Source organism: Cnephaeus nilssonii (assembly GCF_951640355.1).
Source record: "Cnephaeus nilssonii genome assembly, chromosome: 9".
NCBI classification, from domain to species: domain Eukaryota; kingdom Metazoa; phylum Chordata; class Mammalia; order Chiroptera; family Vespertilionidae; genus Cnephaeus; species Cnephaeus nilssonii.
Window position 1 is genome coordinate 73189719 of NC_137080.1, and position 19927 is coordinate 73209645.

General features: G+C 38.9%; 1 protein-coding gene and 1 pseudogene across 3 annotated transcripts in view; one reads left to right on the forward strand and one right to left on the reverse strand.

The window, feature by feature from the left end:
• Positions 1-356: 356 nt before the first annotated feature.
• The window catches only part of BEND6 (BEN domain containing 6), a 31811-nt gene continuing 12240 nt past the window's right edge, over positions 357-19927 (reverse strand). The window contains exons 3-6 of one of the 2 annotated variants that reach the window (XM_079780654.1): positions 11450-11676; positions 9058-9250; positions 8084-8220; positions 357-380 (exon numbers count right to left, since the gene is read on the reverse strand). In XM_079780654.1, coding sequence (XP_079636780.1) covers positions 8093-8220; positions 9058-9250; positions 11450-11676 — 548 coding nt within the window. In that variant the 3' untranslated portion in view covers positions 357-380; positions 8084-8092. Of the gene's footprint in view, positions 381-8083; positions 8221-9057; positions 9251-11449; positions 11677-12265; positions 12330-19927 lie in introns of those variants that run through there. The other variant, XM_079780655.1, reaches the window with a different exon arrangement.
• LOC307105720 (rho guanine nucleotide exchange factor 39-like) lies at positions 2450-3573 on the forward strand (annotated as a pseudogene). Its single transcript has one exon. The product of its transcript is annotated as a rho guanine nucleotide exchange factor 39-like (transcript).

Consider the following 19927-nt stretch of genomic DNA (forward strand, 5'->3'; position numbering starts at 1 on the left):
TGTACAGCGATTGATGAGGGCAATGACAAATTTTAAGGGTTGACGTTTTTTGTTATGATAAGAGCTCTGACTATCCTGTTAAGTTAGCTGTACAGAGAAGCATTTTCGGACAGAAAAATGCAAGAAACCATAATGCATGCTTATTTAACTGCTAGAAATTCTCTAGTTTGATGCATCGTGGATATTTAGGGTGGAATCTACATGCAGCTTCTTCAGCAAGCTCGTTGCTCCATCAGAGAGTCCATCGATGTTACAGATGTCTCACATCCTGTCCCTGATTGGCTGTCACTCTTTGCTCACCAGGGAGGTTGCAGATTGTCCAACAAAATCCAGCGTTATATTTAAAACTGGAGGTGCTTTATTTCAGATACCTATAGTACCTATAAAGGGCACATTTCAAAAAACAGAGCAAATCTATTTTAGAATTCTGACAGTATTTTAACAGTGGTATGAGTTTTTTTAAATTTTTGTGTCTATTACAAATTTTGACTTAAATTTTTGATAAATATATATTTTTAAATCTTTATTGTTGAATATAAATAATCTTATTGTTGATAGTATTGCAGATATCTCCATTAAGTTATTTTTTAAAATATATTTTTAATGATTTCAGAGAAGAAGGGAGAGGGAGAGAGAGACAGAAACATCAATGATGAGAGAGAATCACTGATCGGCTGCCTCCTGCTTGCCCCCTACCGGGGATTGAGTCCGAAACCCGGGCATGTGCCCTGATAGGGGGAACTGAACCATAACCTCCTGATTCATAGGTCGATGCTCAAACACTGAGCCATGTTGGCTGGGCTAAAGTAAAAATTTTTAATTAGAACTATTACTATTGAGGTGACTTAGAAATTCTTTTATGATCTAATCAGAGGAATTCCAGCATAGATAACAGTTGAAATATTTAACATATATTTTAATTTCAAATGGCTTTTAAGAAACTTTTTATTAGGTAAAATTCCAAACACACAAAATAAAATGAACCATCCCCACATATCCATCAAACATCTTTAAAAAAAGTATCAACAATTCTGTTTGTCATTCTTCACTAACATTTATTATTTTATAATTGCTAAAATATCACTTAGTTGTAAAAAAAACAACTGTTTAGTAACATTTATTGATTATTTAAATATCAGGCAGTTTCCCAAATCTGCTTTATCTCTTTCAAAACTCAAGAAAACCAAATGAGCTAGGTCAGAGGTAGAATTACTATGAAGCTAATAATGCTTACTTGCACGGGTATCTTCCCAAAAAGGGGCCCTAGTTATAGCCTCACGTTTATATGTTTTTGATAAATTTGCCAAAATTAGATATTTCAACCATAATTAGTTAAGACCACGGTCTCCCTTCATTCCAACTGTCCCTCATTCATATTTTGTCCTGTAAATGAAACCATGGAGTGTCAGTGGGCATTTCTGAGATTTTGTTAAGGATTGACTGGAGAATATATTTTTGCTTTGCAGTTTCTTCCATGTATAGTTATGTATCTTTTTCTTCCCATGTATCTTTTGGGAAGATACCCGTTATGGCTGATCATTCCTGTTTGCATTGTCTTCTTGGAATGCTCTGAATGTGATCAATTCAAAGAATATTCAAGAGCACTCCATAGAAAACTAGAAGTGCCCTGAAATTTTATAGCTCAGATATCAAAGAAACTTGAAACATTGATTGGCTGCCTCCACTGGGGATTGAGCCCACAACCTGGGCATGTGCCCTGACTGGGAATCGAACCACCGATCTCTTGGTGCGTGGGACGATGCTCAACCAACTGAGCTACACCAGCCAGATGAGATATTTAATTTGTAACCACTATGTAGTTTTCATGATTTATTTATTTGAAATTAATATATGCAGTTATAACTGATTGTGCATTCATAATTTTTGTGTCCAGAGTCTCTAAGATTCCACAAATTCTGGATCCATCCTTGAGGTAGGTAAGTTCAGAGACATCTAGTGGCTTTCCAAGGGCTGTACATTTATTAAGAGGTGGAGCAGGCTTCAATCCCAGACTTTCTGGCCCAAACACACTTAATTTAATTTCTTGGCTAGGCTGTGGCACAGTTGTTTGGTCAAATACCAGTCTAGATTTTACTGTGAAGGTATTTTTTAAAGATGAGATTAACATTTAAATCAGTAAATTTTCAGTAAAGCAGAATACCCTTCATAATGTGCATGGGTCTCACCAAATTAGTTGAAGGCTTTAAGAAAAAAAACCTAAGGTCCTCTAAGGAAGGAGCAATTCTGTCTCCAGACTACCTTTGGACTCAATACCACAACATCAACTCTAATCTGGGTTTCCAGACTGCCCTGCAGATTCCAGACTTCCCAGTTCCCATAACTGTGCATGCCAATTCCTTAAAATAAATGTATCTTTATCAACAACCTATTGGGTTCTGTTTCTCTGGGGATGCTCTGAATCTGGTCAGTTCGAAGAATTGCATGACGAATGCCTAAGAAATGCAAAGAACTACCTTTAGCAAAGTATGGAGAGTCTGCTGCAAGAGTGCAGTGGCTGGTGCAAAAGCAGCGTGTCCACTGGAAGCACATCTGCTCCTGCACTGCCTGGGAGCTGCTAGAGACCTGGCAGCTGTACCAGGAACAGCTGGGGCTTGTGGCCACCTACTTCACAGGGATTCTGAGAGCCAAGGGCATCTGTGGCCACTGGAACGCCAGGCCCCGTTTGGGCCTCGGGAGCTCATTTATGTGCCAACCAAGAGCTGCTTCCCTGCCTGGAAGAGGGCCACGGGGACAGGGGCTGGAGGGTTTCTGCCCCCACGTGGTGCTCTACACCCAGTATGCTGCCAATGCAGAGGGGTCTTGGACCACCTTGCAGGAGCAACTAAGGAAAAGCAAGCATTTCTGAAGTCCGTGTGGCTTCAGGAAGGCCGCCCTGGGTTTGGAAGCCTTCAGCTCCGGGACCTGCTCCTTCTGGCTCTCGGAGGCTCCAGCAGTATGAGAATCTTGCTGTTGCTTTGGCAGAAAACCAAGTACCAACAGCCCTGAGCACCAACATCACACACATGCTGCTGGGCCAAAAAGCGAGACCACCCAGCGAGTGCACACCATTGGGCAGAACAGAGGAATGACAAGCTCTCCTCCGGCGTGTCCAGGCTCTGCTCAGCGGACGCCAGGCAAAGGGCCTTACCTCACCTTGCTGGTTCCTAAGCCAGGACTGACTGTGGGTGGTGCCTCCCCAGGGAGAGCCGCTCCCGAATGTTCTTCCTCTTCTCTGACTTGCTCCTCATGGCCAAGCCTCGACCCACATTGCATCTGCTGCAGGGTGGCACCTTCACCTGCCAGGCCCTCTACCCATGGCCCAGTGCCCACTCCAGAGGCCCTTTGGCCGCTCATGAGGGCCTTGTGGTGGGCTGCTCAGCCAGTCCTCTCCCAGTGAGAGAGCTGCTGCTTCTATCCACACACCAGGAGGAGCCATTGCGCTGCTACCACAGTCTGACTTTGGCCGTCAGCAGCCAGAAGAACGAGAAGAATCTTACAAATTCCAGAACCCAGGATACTTCAGGGATAGGTCAGGGTCAGGAGGACAAAGCAACCTTCTTCAGTACTAAATAAAACACAGAACCCTTCATGGTTTGAGAAGGGCCACTTTGTGCTTGCCTGGGACTGAGCCACACCGGTTATCCGGCCAGCTCTTAGGGGTCAGGAAACCAGGTCTGACCCAATTGAACCTCCACTGAACCGGTCCCTCCAGCGCAGATGAGAGCCTTTGGGACTGATAAGCTCCATGCTGTGTCTATGGCCAGTCGTTTATCAAGGTTGCAGCTTTGCAAACATGGCCATTTTTATGTTGTATGTGGTTTCTATGATTTATTTGCCCCCTGGATTTTAGTAAAGTGTTGTGTATGTTTTTAAAAGTCTCTCCCCACCCCTACCCCCACCCCCCAAAAAAAAGAAATACAAGAAATTTTATGCTAGTGTTGGCTCTCTAATAGCTACTAATTGTATGACCTTGTCAATTCACTTAACCTTTTTAGGCTTTAGTTTCATTATCTCTAAAATAAGGAAAATATTTTAGACCAGGATTTTTCAACCTTGGCACAGTTGGTATTTTGGGCTGGGTAATTCTTTGATGTCCATTGTAGGTTGTTTAGCAGCATCCCTGGCTTCTGTCCACTAGATGTCAGTAGTATCACCCAGTGAGTCAACCAAAAATATCTCCAGACATTTTCAAATATCCCCAAGTTGAGGGACAGGGGACAAAATCCCTTCAATCCCATTTCAGCACTGCTGTGTTAGGTCATCTTTAACTTATAATATACTAGAGGCCCGGTGCACAAAAATTTGTGCACTGCGGGGGATGGGGTGGGGAGTCCCTCAGCCCGGCCTGTCCCCTCTCACAGTCCAGGAGCCCTCAGGGGATGTCCTACTGATGGCTTAGGCCCGCTCCCTAGCCGCAGTCTAGCCTCCCTCTGTGGGAGGCGACCGGGCTGATCAGGGGAAGGCGCCGCCCCCATCACCCTGTTGCTGCTGCCACTGCTGGCTGCAGCAGCTTCGAGGCCTGAGCCCCAGGCCTCGCAGTCGCCAGGGCTCACAGCTGCCTGAGCCCCAGGCCTCGCAGCTGCTGTGGCTTCGTCTGGATGGACGTCCAGAAAACATCTGCCCTAATTAGCATATTACCCTTTTATTAGTATAGATGATATGTAATATTATGGTACAGTTATATATACTTAGGCAGCTTTGGAAGTTTCTGGAGAAGGCTGTTTGACTACTTAGAGGAATGTTATAGAGCTGGTGGTATGCTAATATTCTTTTATTCTTATAAATAACATTTTCTTCAGCTCCTACAAGAGAGAGGGGACACATGGAGAAAGGCCAGAAAGATTGGCAACATCAAGCTCTTGGCACAGTGTGAGCTTCAGGAAACTCGAGGGCAGTGAAAAATAATATAAATGGAGCCACTCTTAAATGGAGTAGGAACTGCCATCCCAGAGGAACTTCATGTCCTATTTCTCAGCCCCTTGGAATGTTAAAACTGGGCAAAATAACCCAAAGCGTCATTGTATCCCAGACAATTGTTTGCAAAGATAATAAGAAAGCAGGTATTATGACAACCAGACTGAAAATTGAAAACATTTTTTAGAATTAGCATCACTGTGTTAGCTTCTTTGCACAATAGAAATCCTTCCTTCTATTAATGTAATCGTTCCCCCTTCCCTTTCTCATAAACACCCCTTGCCTTCCCTCCTAAGTGGAACACTATTTGGCTTTCTGCCCAAATCAGTGCTTTCCTAAGAGCTATTCTTTTGGATCTCAAAAAATGCTTGTTGCCTCTCACTTTGGCCTAACAGCTGTCACAGGAATGTGAGAGAATAGATGATAAAGGGGGACGGATATAATTTAGTATTAATCCTCAAAGAACTAAGTCTTAGCTGGGAAATGGCTGTCCTTTCAAATCCAAGCCACCAATGGCAACCTTGAGCTCAGTACTGGGTGGAGGGCACAGTCAGCCACAGGGCACATCGGTGGGGGTTTGCTAGGCTTCTTGAACGAATAGGAGTTCATATAAGTCTATAGGACTTTGAAGAATACTCCCTGTTAGTAGTAATGCAAGGAAATTATTTTTCCAAAGAATACTTTTGAGGGACAGGGGCTGAGCAGGGGACATGTGGTTTACCTAATTAAGTGTAGTCAGCTTTGGGGTTCCTGTTAGTTAAATGACCACTAGATGGTGCTATACCTGACTAATGCATCAGGTATGGCTAAAGATACTGCCCATCCCCCACACAGTTTCTCAGTCCTTTTTGAAATAATTTTGATTTGACTATACTTCAAATGAAAGATACCTGCCCATTAAAAAAAACTTTTCCCATTCAGAACATAATTACTTCTGACACCTTGTTAATCTCTATTTCTGCTTCAAAATATATCCATTTCCATTCCAAGCAACTTGACAACCAAGCAAGGCGAAGGCTCAGAAGGCACAAGAATATATTGAGTTCATAGCAAGAGATTTGTTCCTTTTTAAAATGTTAATTGAGGCCATACCCAGGTGATCTGATAACACTACTCCTGGCAAGCACAAGCAAAACTGATATAAAAAACCTTTTGACTAAATTTCTTCAACACTCTGCTGACTGATCTTGTCAGAGATGAGTTTTGTACTTACCCTTGGCAGTCTGAGATATTAAAAAGGCAGAAGTTAGAATATTAAAATGCTTTGGAGAGCCCTGAAATGCGATAATGTGCTACAAAAGATAGCTCTATGACTCGTGTGTGTGGTTGCATGGTATTTAGAAAGGGAACTTGGCCATTATATACATTAATAAGGTAGCCCATGTCTAAATGAGAAGTTCTGAGGGCTCATTTAAATACTATCTACTAACTGAGAAAATACGAAATTCATAGCCTATTTAAATTTTTAATCACTAGGGATAAAATGTCTTTATGTTTTATAAATCTTCAAGTCAGTCTTCCAGTATATATGAGCCAAGGGAAAGAATCCTTCTGCAGTTGTTATAAGTAGTTTTGTTTGTTTGTCTTTAAGGAAGAGAGACTATTGTTGGCCCTCATCAGTAGCCTTACTTGGATAGCAAAATAGTAAAGGACCCTCAAGGAGGATGGGGTGGTAGTCATCAATGGCTGGAGAGTGGGTCGGTTGAATTACTGCAATCCACACAGTTCCACATCCCATTTAAAACACAGAAGAAAAAGACAAATAAAATAGTGTCAGAAGTGATAGAGTTAGACGGAGAACAGGCAAAGCAGAAGTTAAATGGACAAAAAGCCTGCCCTCCTGTGTTTACCCTATGGCTCTATTTATCAATTAAAACATTAATAACATTGCCCTAGCTGGTTTGGCTCAGTGGAGAGAGCATTGGCCTGAAGAATGAAGGGTCCCAGGTTCGATTCCGGTCAAGGGCACATGCCCAGGTTTGGGCTCCATCCCCAGTCGGAGGCGTGCAGGAGGCAGCAGATCAATGTTTCTTTCTCATCATTGATGTTTCTATCTCTCTCTCCCTCTCCCTTCCTCTCTGAAATCAATTTAAATATATTTAAAAAAACACAAATAACATAATAATGCATATTTTCCATCAAAAAAATGGAGAGGAAGTGCGCACCAGTGAAACAGCCAGGACTTGGGGTTGTGAAAGCAAATACAAAATTCCATTTCAGGTTAGCCTAGGGCTGGGCCTGACTCTAAAGTGCATCTCCATAAAACTCACTGTAAACAAATAATTCTTTTCCTTAGTATAAGACAAACATCTTGGTACAAACCCTCACCCAACAAGCTAACTATCACAACTGATTTAAAGACAATGAGAAGCAGAATGGGTGGTGGTGAAGGAAACCCCTGAATACTTCCAGCCAGGAGTTTGTACACAGGTCCAATCACTGGGTTAGAGCTGTGAATTCAGTCCCATTGACATACCACAGATTTCCCCCAAAGATATGTATCACATGTGTTCTAGAGAAACACTTCCTAAATTGTCATGTGTTCCTCCTTGGGCTCCTTCCTACTCCTACCCACAACTTAACATGTGTTCTCTGAAGGAAAAAAAAGTTCCTCAGTAAAACACATTTGGAAAACACTACACACTGTATGCTCTTCTTGGAGATTTCTGGGCGCACTTGGGCATCTTAAAAGGTATCAAAATATCTGGGAGTTTTTATTTTATTTTATTTTATTTATTTTAATATATTATTTTGATTTTTCACAGAGATGAAGGGATAGGAATAGAGAGCTAGAAACATCGATGAGAGAGAAACACCAATCAGCTGCCTCCTGCACACCCCTCACTGGGAACGCGCCCGCAACCAAGGTACATGCCCCTGACCGGAATCGAACCTGGGACCCTCCAGTCCGCAGGCCGACGCTCTATCCACTGAGCCAAACCGGTCAGGGCATCTGGGAGTTTTTAGAAAGGGAAAATCTGTGTAACTGAAGTCATCATTTCCCAAATTTAAATTCCCTTCCCTGTCGCCACCTTCACCCCCAGGAATACCAACATTTCACAGGCCACTGGTATTCTTGAGTAGAGTGTTCAGAAAATGCTTTTTCAGGGATAAAAGTATTACATCTTCTTGCCACATGAGAAGGATGGTGAAGGTTGAAAATACTTACCACAAGGACCTACTTAATATCCTGAGAGTTCATATTTTTGCTCAAATTTGGCTTCTTGGTACAGTTGTTCAGCTTTTGCCCTATCATTCTTCTGATTGAGACATCATCAGTGTTGGGAAATAACTGTTTTGTGACTCCTGTAAAAAACAACAGCAACACACAAAAACACTTTAGGAGGACTTTGCATCTTAGGATATGAACTGAGATAAAACATGAAGCACATTACAATTTTGTCTTCATTTTGCAAAAGTAGCCCAAACATCCATGAGATCTTTAAACAGATGAATAGATAAGTAGGCTTTGCAAAGAAAGCAAGAGATAACGAAAGTTATTTGTCTTTCTATGGTACCACTCAACTTTAACCTTACTGCTTGCTCTGAAATCTCTCCTTGCTCCAAAATGCTAGGAATTTAATTGTATCTATCCCAATATCAGTTGGAACAGTCGAGTCTGACCCTTTTCCAAATAAGAAATTACATACTATTAAAATATAGAGCTGGGATTCAGTGATTCCCTACATTTGTTAGATATTTTCAAAAAATTATTTGACAATCTAGATTATTATATTTAAAGAGAATCATTCACTTGAAAACCATAAGTAAAGTCAAATTAGCCTCTGTCTTCCTAGAATAAAAGATAAGGCTAGAACTAAGATAAAGAGAAAATAAGATATAAACTGTTAATGAAATTTTTATTGAAAGGATTTTGAAAATTTACTTTTCTAAAGCTATGAATTTATGAATTTTCTGAATACAAACTTTTCAGTGATATTCAATTTTAGTTTTAGTTTAATATCTACTTTTAAAGTTAAGTTTTTCTATAAAATGTCCCATATTTACCAGGGTTTAGACTGTCCTCAGATTTTTCTTTCACAGAAAAATAAATTTGAAGAAAAATATCATAAAAGAATAACTTAACCTAGAAAGCTAAAATAATTTTAAAATCATGACAGTATAATGCAATCATTTTATCACCTATGATTTCTTGAACTTCGTTCTGGTTCATAGCTGGCTTTACAGCTTTCTCCCTTGAAGTAGAGGATTTTGCACCGGTCAGGCTGTGTGTGGCCATGTATTCATTTGTGTAAAGTACTTGCATTAAATCATTAATAAATTTCTGAGGTTTGCTCTTGTTACAACGAGCAATCTGCCATTTTTCAATCTTGAACTGAAAAAAAAAAAGAATGAAATTGGAAGAGGAAAAAGGAAGTAAAATCTGGAGCAATATATTACTAATTAAGGCATACCAGAAAACAAAATCAATGTTCTTTAAGGAGATGCATTTTACTTTTAGTATATAGTTTACATTTCAGGGGTTAGAGTTAAATGCTGTCTTGGAGAAAATTCCCAATATTTGTGAGTATATACAGAGTATATACATATTCTTGTTATGGAATCTGGATTTGGTGCTTTAAGAATTAGTCCCCTCCTCAATGCTTAACTAAGTGTGGGTGGCAGAATAATGGCCCTGGAAACTGTGAATGGGAAAACAACTTTGTAGGTGTGATTAAAATTAAGTATCTTGAGATGGGAAGACTAGCCTGGGTTATCCAGGTGGGCCCTGACCTAATTACAGGAGCCCTTCAATGCAGAAGAGGGGGGCAGAAGAAAGGGTCAGAAAACAGGACACGATGGAGGAGAGATTCGAAGAGTGAGAGGGACTTTGCTTGCCGTGGCAGGCTTTGAGGATGGTGGAAGTGGCTGCAAAACGAGGAAGGTGGTTGCCTCTAGGAGCAGGAATGGCCTTCTGTTTATGGTCAGCAAGAAAACTGGAACTCAGTTCTACAACCACAGAAGCTGAATTCTACAACCCAAAGGAGCAGCAAACAGATCCTTCCATAGAGCCTCCAGAAAGGAGTCCCCTGCCAATAGCTTGATGTTACCACCCTTCTGACCTACAGAACTCTCAGATAATTAATTTGTGTTCTTAGAAGTTACTAATTCTGTGGTAACCTGTTATACAGCAAAAGGAAACTAATACACTAAGATTCAAATATTCTGAATGATAGATTTTTAGTATTTAATATTGCTCTTGAAGGCCTATTTTCCAACAATAATACCCGATTCAAACAAAACTCCTGTCTTTTTAGCTTCTGTATTTTTATTAAGAGAAATTGAGGAAGTAGCAAAAGAACTGTGTCCAGACAGCATGCAGAGGATGAAATTTACCTCTTCCCAATGATATAATTTCATAGCCCTTAATGCACAGTTATCCCTCTGTTATTGGATTAAGAATTATCTAGTTCTAAAACATCATCACTGCCTACAATTTGTCTTTAGTTTCAGAAATAAACTGGATATTTGTTTCACAAATATTTGATTTACTGTTTTCTGAAATAGGAATGTTATGGTTGTGATCTAAAGTTACTTGAAAGTATCTGATAAAACAATGGTCACTTTGTGCTCTTTTTTTTTAAAAAAATTATCTTTATTGTTGAAAGTATTACAGATGTCCCCTTTTTCCCCCATTGACCCCCTCACCCCTGTTCTCTCTCCCCACAAGGCCTTCACTGCACTATTGTGTGTCTATGGATTATGCACATCTTACCTAATAATAGACAAACATGTAAATTGACCGTACCTCTGCTACACCACCAACCAATCAGGAGTGATATGCAAATTAATCCAACAAAGATGGCAGTTAATTTGCATACACCACCCCCGGTCTCTCAGGGCCTCTGGGCAGTGTGGGAAGGCAGGGCTGGAGCGGAAAGAGGTGGCTCCGGGGCCTGAGCGGAAAGGGGCTGGGCTGGAGTGGAAAGGCGGTGCTGGCAGCCAGGGAAAGGAAAGCCCATTCTAGCACGAATCTTCAGCATCGGGCTTCTAGTATGCATATAAGTTCTTTGGTTAATCTCTTCCTGCCCCCTCCCCCTTTCCCTCTGAGATTCATCAGTCTGATCCATGCTTTTATGTCTCTGGATCTATTTTGTTCATCAGTTTATTTTATTCATTAGATTCCACATATGAGACCATGTGATACTTGTCTTTCTCTGAATGGCTTATTTTGCTTATCATAATACTCTCCAGATCCCTTCATGCTGTCTCAAAGGGTAAGAGATCTTTCTTTTAGACAGCTGCATAGTATTCCATTGTGTAGATGTACCACAGCTTTTTTGTAGTCGAAGGAACCGCTGAGCTAAAGCCAGCCCGGACCACAGCTTTTTTTATCCACTCATTTATTGGTGGGCACTTGGGCTGTTTCCAGATCTTAGCTATTGTAAACAGCACTGCTGTGAACATGGGGGTGCATATATTCTTTCTGATTGGTTTTTTGGGATTCTTAGGATATATTTCTAGAGGTGCTCTTATTTTAATTTTTGTATTTAACTGTATCCCAGAGAAAGATAGGGTGGGTATTCCAACTGACCTGCTTCTCATCAGTGTGATGCTCTTCTTCAGCTCTCAAGGAAACTGGTGAACTGGAATTAGAATTAGAATTAGAATTACTGCACATGGAGGCAAATGAATCTGGTGAGGAGTTGTTTGTTGCTCTCCAGAGGGTGGATGCAGATGTAAACATGGTTCCTCGACCCTTAAGCACGGCCTCCGCCATACCAACCAATTCTTCAAACTGGGTAACTGCTTGTGGTAACACTAAAATGGCAAGAAAAAGTAACACTTTACAAATTTTTTTAGTAACAGGACATATATACATTTCTTATTGTGTATATATACATATGTAGAACAAATTGTTAACATTTGCTACCTTTGGAAAACAAACATGGTAAGAAAAGTGGTTGGGACATATTTACTTTTTATTATTAAATAATTTAATAATTGCTCAGTAATAAAAAATTAATTTATAAATATTTGGTGACAGTATTTAAATGTTTATGCATTACATTGTAACTAAAATGAATGTTTTTACACGTTGATTCTTTTTTCTAATTGCTAATAGCATTATTTGAAAGTATTTAATGTATTTGGAGACATTACTGATTCTATTACCAATCACCTTCCAGATACTCACATTAAGCCAGCTTAAGTGACAAGATAAAATAAACCATTTCTCACAGATTAAAATAAATTTTCCATGACCTCTGTGTGTGGTTTGCCATGGAGTCAAATTCCATCAAAGTAATAAAAATTCATTGCCACAATTCAAATCTATGTTTTCATATATCAAAGATAAATTCTGGTAATTAACTGAATGTCCTTTGTTCTTTTTTCAGTAGAAACTTACACATTCAAACGTTTCATGTCTCCATGTTAAATGGTCTTCTCTGTTGTTATATTTAGTTTGTTTCCTAAGGACAAATAACATTTTGTTGGAGTTGGAAGCCACCTTGAACCCTATCTAATTCAACTCCTCACTTTATGGTTAAGGACCAAAAGATAGAGAAAAAATTTTTTTGTACATTTCTTAAACATATTATTGAGCTATAATCTTTAGAATAATATAAGATTTGAGAGCTGAAAATCAGGCATATTGATGACATGTCCAAATTAATACATCTGGTACTATATTAATAGGAAAATCTACTAAAGAAGAAAACCTTATTTTATATCATTTCAATTAATACTTACTAATCACCTCTCCTTTGCCAGACACTTTTCAATCAGAAATTACTTATTGAGCATTTAATAATATTAAACTAGCTTTTGATCTAGCTTTTACTCTGTGCCAGGCCTTATTCTGGGAAGTTTGCTCATGTTCATTCATTTAATCTTCATTGCAACTCTATGAGACAGGTATCATCATTATCCCTAATTTACAGATGAGGACAAGTAGGCAGTGAGAGGTTACATAACCCATCCAGGGTCAACCCAAGTAGTGAGAAGAAGAACCAAGATTCAAATTCAGACTCTGCCAATTTCATGCTATAAACTAGAGTTGATCCTTGAACATGAGTTTGAACTGCACAGCTCCATTTATATGTGATTCCTCCCCCCCCCCCCCAGTAATATATTGGAAGTCCTGGCCAGGCAGCTCAGTTGGTTAGAGCGTCGTCCAGATATGCCAAAGTTGCGGGTTCGATCTCTGGTCATGAAACACAAGAATAAGTATTTCTCCCCCCCACCCCTCTCTCATCAACCAAAAAAATATATATATATGAAAATTTTTAGAGATTTGTGACAATTTGAAAAAAACTCACAGATGAACTCCATAGCCTATAAAATGAAGAGAAAATTAGGTATTCATGAATGCATATAATATAACACACAAAATATGTGTTAATCAACTGTTTATGTTATCAGTAAGGCTTCTAGTCAACAGTAGGCTCTTAGAAGTTAAGTTTTTGCAACAACATGGATGGACCTTGAGAATATTAAGCTAAGTAAAATAAGTCAGTCAGAAAAAGCTAAGAACCATTGATTTCACTCATATGTTGGATATAAAATTGAAACTGGTGAACACAAACAGCAGTGTGGTGGTTGCCAGAGGGAAGGGGGTGGGGAGTGAAGGGGTCCTAATATATGGTGGCAGGAGAAGATTTGACTTTGGGGGGTGGGTACAGCGTGCAATATACAGATCTTGTAACATAGAAACACACACCTGAAACCTATATGATCATATTAACCAATGTCACCCCAATAAATTTATTAAAAAAAAAGGGGGGGGGGAAAGAAGTTAAGTTTTTGGAGAGTCAAAGTTATACATGGATTTTCAATTGCATGAGTGGGGTCAGCACCTCTAATGCCTGCATTGTTCAAGAGTCAACTGTACTATATGAAGCAGACACTCAACATTTTCCAACCACTACGTTAGGTGCTAGGGATGAAACTGAAAGCACAACCAGATGTGATTCTAGTTTTTTGCAACTGAGAGAGGTGGAGGACATTATTTACATAACTATTCTGTGTAGTAAGAATTTGGCCTGCTCAAAGGAAGGCCTATTCTGCAGCTCCCCCTCCCTCATTCCCATCCTTCCCTATCAGTTCCTGGGAGGCAATCTCTAAATGCTTCAAAATTTCTCAATAGAAATGTCTTTGTTATTCATGGTGAGCCCCTCAGACCACAATTTATAGTTTATGCTAAGGGGTTTCTCAGGGTAGGAATGACCATACTCAATAGTCTTAGGGTAGAAGCTGGCCATGGCCAGAAACCAGAACGATTTAGAGACTGAGTTCAATCACATAGGTGATCAATCAACCACTCAGTGATGCCTATGTAATAAACCCTCAATAAAAACTTTGGACACCAAAGCTCAGGTGAGCTTCCTAGATGGACAGTGCTTCATGCAAATTATAACACATCAATGCTAGGAGGGTAATGCATCCTGAGGACAACAGAAGCTTCACATCTGGTAAGTGCCCGGACTCTGCCCTGTGTGTCTTTTCTAACTTTGGCTGGTTCTAATTTGTAGTCTTTCACTGTAGTAAATGAAACCATTAATATAACAGGTGTCAGTGAGTTGTGAGTTTCTCTAGCAAACTATTGAATCTGAGGGTGTTTCTGGAAAACCCCCGAGTTTGCAGTTGGTATCAAAAGTCTTAGGCAGACTTGGCAGTCTAGAGGATAGTGCCCTTAAACTTGCAGTTTGGCTAACTCAAGGTACACGCAAAGAAATTAAAAAAAAATGACAGTTGTTAAATGTGTAAAAAAGTAATATAAATTGAGCCACTCTTAAATGGAGTTGGAGTACCACAGGAATTGCCTTTGCACATCTCACTCCCCAAACTTTTGGAATATTAAAACTGGTCAAAATAACCTTTGGACTGGACCCAAAGCAGCATTATCTCAAACAACTGTTTGAAAAGATAAGAGAGCAGATATTATGACTAGCAGAGTGAAAATTAAGAACACCCTTCGAATTAGCATCACTATGGTAGCTTATCTGCATCTATGGAAACTCCTTCCTTCTACTGATATAATTATTCCTCTTCCCTTTCCCATAAATACCCTTTCCTTTCAACTCCTAATTAAAATACTATTTGGGGTTCTGCCTGGATTATTGCTTCCCGAATAATCTACTCTTTTGGATCTAAAAAGAATGCCGTTGCCTCTGCCTTTGGCCTTTTATTTTTAGGCTAACAAGTGCCACAAAGGAGAAGCATAATGTGCTTGGCCCAGCCTGGAAAAGGAAGGGGCATGGAAAAAGCTTCGATGGGGAGGTCACGATTGGTCTAAGAGCTGAAGGCTGAGCAGTAATTAAATAGTTAGAAGGAATGAGGAGGTCATCAGAGGCATAGGAACCACACATTTTGATTTGAGGAACTGCAAGAAGGCCAAAGATAGAATGTCAAGAGAAAAAGGGAATTTGTCATAAATTAAGGTTTCAAGAATATTTATTGTGTTTTTTAATAATGAAATTTGTACCTGCTCATTGGAATATATCTTTGTCATTTCTGTGTATCTCTCTATATATTCATGTATTTTCTTTTACACAATTAGGACCATACTGTATACACAGCATTGTAGTGTGTTTCTGTTTTTCCAATTAAGTCTGTAAATTAAATACGTTTCCTAGATTATTGAATCTTCTTGAAAATATAAATTTTGAGGTCTATTTTTTTTTTTTTTTTTTTTTAGAAAATAAAGCAAGAATTTATTGACCACAGCAAAAATATACTCAGGACAATGAAACAAGGAAGGGCATAGAAGAAGCAACAGGAGCGCCTAGGCTGGGCTGCTTTGGCTCACTGGGAAGTCAGAGAGAAGGGAGAAGAGGAGGCCTGGGATACAGGGTCAGGGGGTTAGCCCGGGACCAGCTGCTGCTGCCCATTGCTTCCCTGGTTGCAAGTCTCATGGGGTCCCTTAGAGGTAAGGGGATGGGTGCTTATAGGGGAAGGAGAAGGGAAAGGGAATGGCATGGGCATGCTCCCTGGAGGGAGAACAGAGGTCTGATTTACATAGAGTCAAAGGCAAGATCTTACATTAAGTCTGGGCAGAGACTAAGTAGATAAAGCGAGATGAGTTTGACAAAAGGATACACCTGGTTAATGCATACCCATCACAATATAGAACATTTCCATCTTCTCAGAAAGTTGCCTCATGACCCTTCTAAGTCAATCCCTGCACTTGCCTCAGAGGCAACCAAGCATCTAACATCTTTTGCCATGGGTAAGTTTTACCTGTTCTAGAATTTCATATAATTCTCTTCTTTTTGTCTTTTTTTCTCTCTCTGCATAATGTTTTGAAATTCATTCATGATGTTCAGTTATTGTTTTGTTGTTGCTGACTAATATTCAATTACATGGATACTCCACAATTAATGTATCCATTCATTTGTTGATGGGTTATTTTCCACTTGAAAATACAACTTTTATTTTTAAAAGATTTTTTAAATGAGATTTTTAGAGAGATTGGAAGGGAGAGGGAGAGAGAAACATTGATGCAAGAGCAAAGCATCTATTGGTTGCTTCCTGTACACCCCAGACGGGGGACTGAACCGGCAACTCAGGTTGGGAATTGAACCGGCTACCCTACAGTGCACCGGATGACGCCCAACCAACTGAGCCACACTAGCCAGAGCTAAAATACAACTTTAATGGTCCGCTAAGATTCCAACATATTGATGTTCTATAATTTATTTAAATGCTCCTTTTCTTTCTTTTTGGAATTTAGGTTGCTTCCAATTTTTCTTTATTATAAAGAAAACTCTGACAAACGGCTTAGCACATACATCTTCATATGCATCTATGATCATGCCAATGCTATAAATTCCTGAAAGCATAATAATAGGATCAAAGGTATAAATGATTGTAAGACTCAATTAATATTGCTGAATTGCTCTCCGGGAAGATTCTTCCAACTTAAACTCCCACTAGCTATGCAAGAAGTTGCCATTTTACTGCACCATCAATAACAGCATTAATCACTAACAATATTCTTCACTATTTTGATAGGCTAAAATCTTAGTACAACAATTACTTGATTATTGTAAAGTTAAATATATATATTTGCTTATAATTATTTGAACTTCTATGAATTATCTATTAGATCATAGAATATTAGTACTTTTTATTTTATAAGAGCTTAAATGATTGTTGTAAAGTGCTTATAAGAGTGGCTAATACATTTTAGGCACAATATATTAGCTATTATTATTAACTGCCTTGAACATTTTAACCTTTTATTTCTCATATGTGGTATTTTTCTTAGAGTGTTTATCTTATAATTTAAAAAAATTTTGAAGCACACACATTTTTAGTTTTTATTTTGGTTAAAGTAGCAGTCTTTGCTTTAGTATGTTATTTATTTTTAAAATCATTGATTACTTATATCAGTTAAATATTTCCCCATATAGTTTGTGCAGCTTAAACATCTTTTGTAAGTAAGCTTTTCTCCCCAAAATTATCTTTAAGACTTTTAATGGAAAAATTTGAACACAAAAATAGTAAATACCCATATACTCATCCCCCAGTCTTAACTCACAGCAATCTTTTTTCATCTATATTGCCATCCAATTTTTCCGTGCCCTCTAGATTACTTGAAACAAATCACAGGCATCATCTCATAGCATCTGTAAATGTGTATTTCTAAAACATAAGACATTTTAAAAATATAACTATAACACCTATGCCACAGCCAGAAATACTCAACAATAGCTTTTTAATGTCATTTAAAAAAACCTAGTAAATGTCCAAATTTCTCTGATTGTCTCATTTTTTTTTAAAGTTAGTTTGAAGCAGGAGTGAAATAAGGCCCGTACATTACAATTGGTTGTTATCTCTTCTAAACTGTAAATTTCCTCTCCCTCGTATTTCCCCGCAATTTATTAGTTGAAGTAAGTGGGCCATTTGTCCAGCAAAGTTTCCCAAAGTCTGGGACTATGCCCCTTAAGTGGTGTTTAACATAGTCTTCTGTTCCCTGTATTAGGTTTAAGTTGGTAGTTAGGTCTAAAGGGCTTGATCAGATGTAGGTAGTGTTTTACTTCCTTCAGGTGGCACTTAATGCATGGTTACCTTTTTTTTGGTGATATTTGCAGTCACTGATGATCACTGCTTAGAGTGACTATGCCATAGGGGTTGCAATGCCAATATTCTAATTTCTTCTTCTTCATTTATTAGCTGGAATTCTACAAAGGGAAACTTCCTTTTTTTCAAATATTTGTTTACCTGGCAGTTCATTTTATATAGTAATGGCAGAACAAATGTTTGATTTGTTTGGTATTTGCTAGTTTTCAAAATAATGTTGGTTCTTTCAGATGACCATTAAGGTTTTTCTTCTTTGCATACCGTTATCAATCATGCATTTAAACCTGCATGATATGTTTATATCTATTGTGGTTATTATCCTTACTGGTGCTCAAACTGTCCCACTTGTGGCCAGTGGGAACCTCTTCTAGTTAACATGTCCACATAGTCTTTGCTAACTTCCTTGCTTCTTGGGATGCCAAGATGTTCATGCAGAGTATATCCTCTTCAAGCCTGCTGACAAGGTTCATCTTGTTCATCTCCTGTACAAGATGGAGAATTAGCCATTTCTCCAAAGAAACTAGCTCCTTTTAGTGGAAAATTGTATTACAAGACCAGGTCCAGGTGCCAGGAGTGCTTTTTGCTATTGGATTCTTATTTGTAGGCCTATTTAGTGAACAATATTAGAACATATTTATTATTCATTTTTAAAGACAAATTTCATCCTATTATTTAAACAGGTACTTCCCATTTAAATTCAGGACGTGGAGATTTCATTTAAACTGTAGTTATATTTTTTAGTGTGCCACGTGGTGTGAAGTGAGAACCTAACTCGAACCTGTCCTTTCCCTTACACACTGGGGTTTACTTGTTGAATTATTCATCTTTTACCTGATTGACTTGCAGGACTCCAGGCCCATTGCAAAATGAAAATTCAAGACTCCTTAGAGCTTCTTAAGAATTTTGATATGGTAATGACAGAGTCTCTAACCACTATGTGGAGCCTTTCTAAGAGCAGGGCCCTGTGTAACGGCATAGGTGACAGACCCATGACTTGTGAAGTCCTTACATAGCATTTGCTATTGCCAGGCTGTGTTCTGAATGCTTTACATGTCACCTAGGTAATTACTTTTATTACTTTTAATTTTGAGAAGAGGATACTGAGGTGTGGAGTGGCTGAACAACTTGCACAAGTTTATATAGCTAGGAAGTGGCAGAGCCAGGGTTTAAATCCAGGTGTTTTGGCCCCTTTAAATCCATACTTTTTACCTCTGTGCTATAGTGCTTCTTAGGATAGTTTCTGTATCATATATAAGAGGTTCTATTTGTGATATATGCATTCTGTTCCATTAATCTGCTGACAATTGCACTGGAAAGTTGCTTTTAATTATTGGAACTTTGTATTATTTAATATTGACAAGTTATGTCCTCATATTCTTTTTTTTTAAGATTCACTATTTTTTTCCAATTACATATTTTTTTATTGATTTCAGAGAGGAAGGGAGAGGGAGAGAGAGATAGAAACATAAATGATGAGAAAGAATCATTGATCGGCTGCCTCCTGCACGCCCCACACTGGGGATCAAGGCCGTAACGGGGCATGTGTTCTGACTGGGAATTGAACTGTGACCTCCTGGTTCATAGGTTGACACTCAACCACTGAGCCATGCTGGCTGGGCAATCCTCATATTCTTTTTGAGAATGTTCTTAATTGATTTTGCCTATTACTTTTTCAGGTTAACTTTAGGGTAATTATTATCAAATTACCAAACCCAAACCAAACAATCATTGGTGTTTTGGTTGGGATTCCATTCGAACTATTATTTTGAGATGAACTGGCATCTTCTCTTCTCATCTTTGAATGTGACATATCTCTCCATTTATTTTGGTTTATATTATTACTCCATTGAGTTTTAAATTTTTCTTCATAGATCCCACACATTTTTTATTAAAATAATTCATAGAGATTGTATAACTGTTTGTAATTAATATGAGTAGATTTTTTTCCCTGAAGGAACATAACTGACAATTTTTGATCTACATA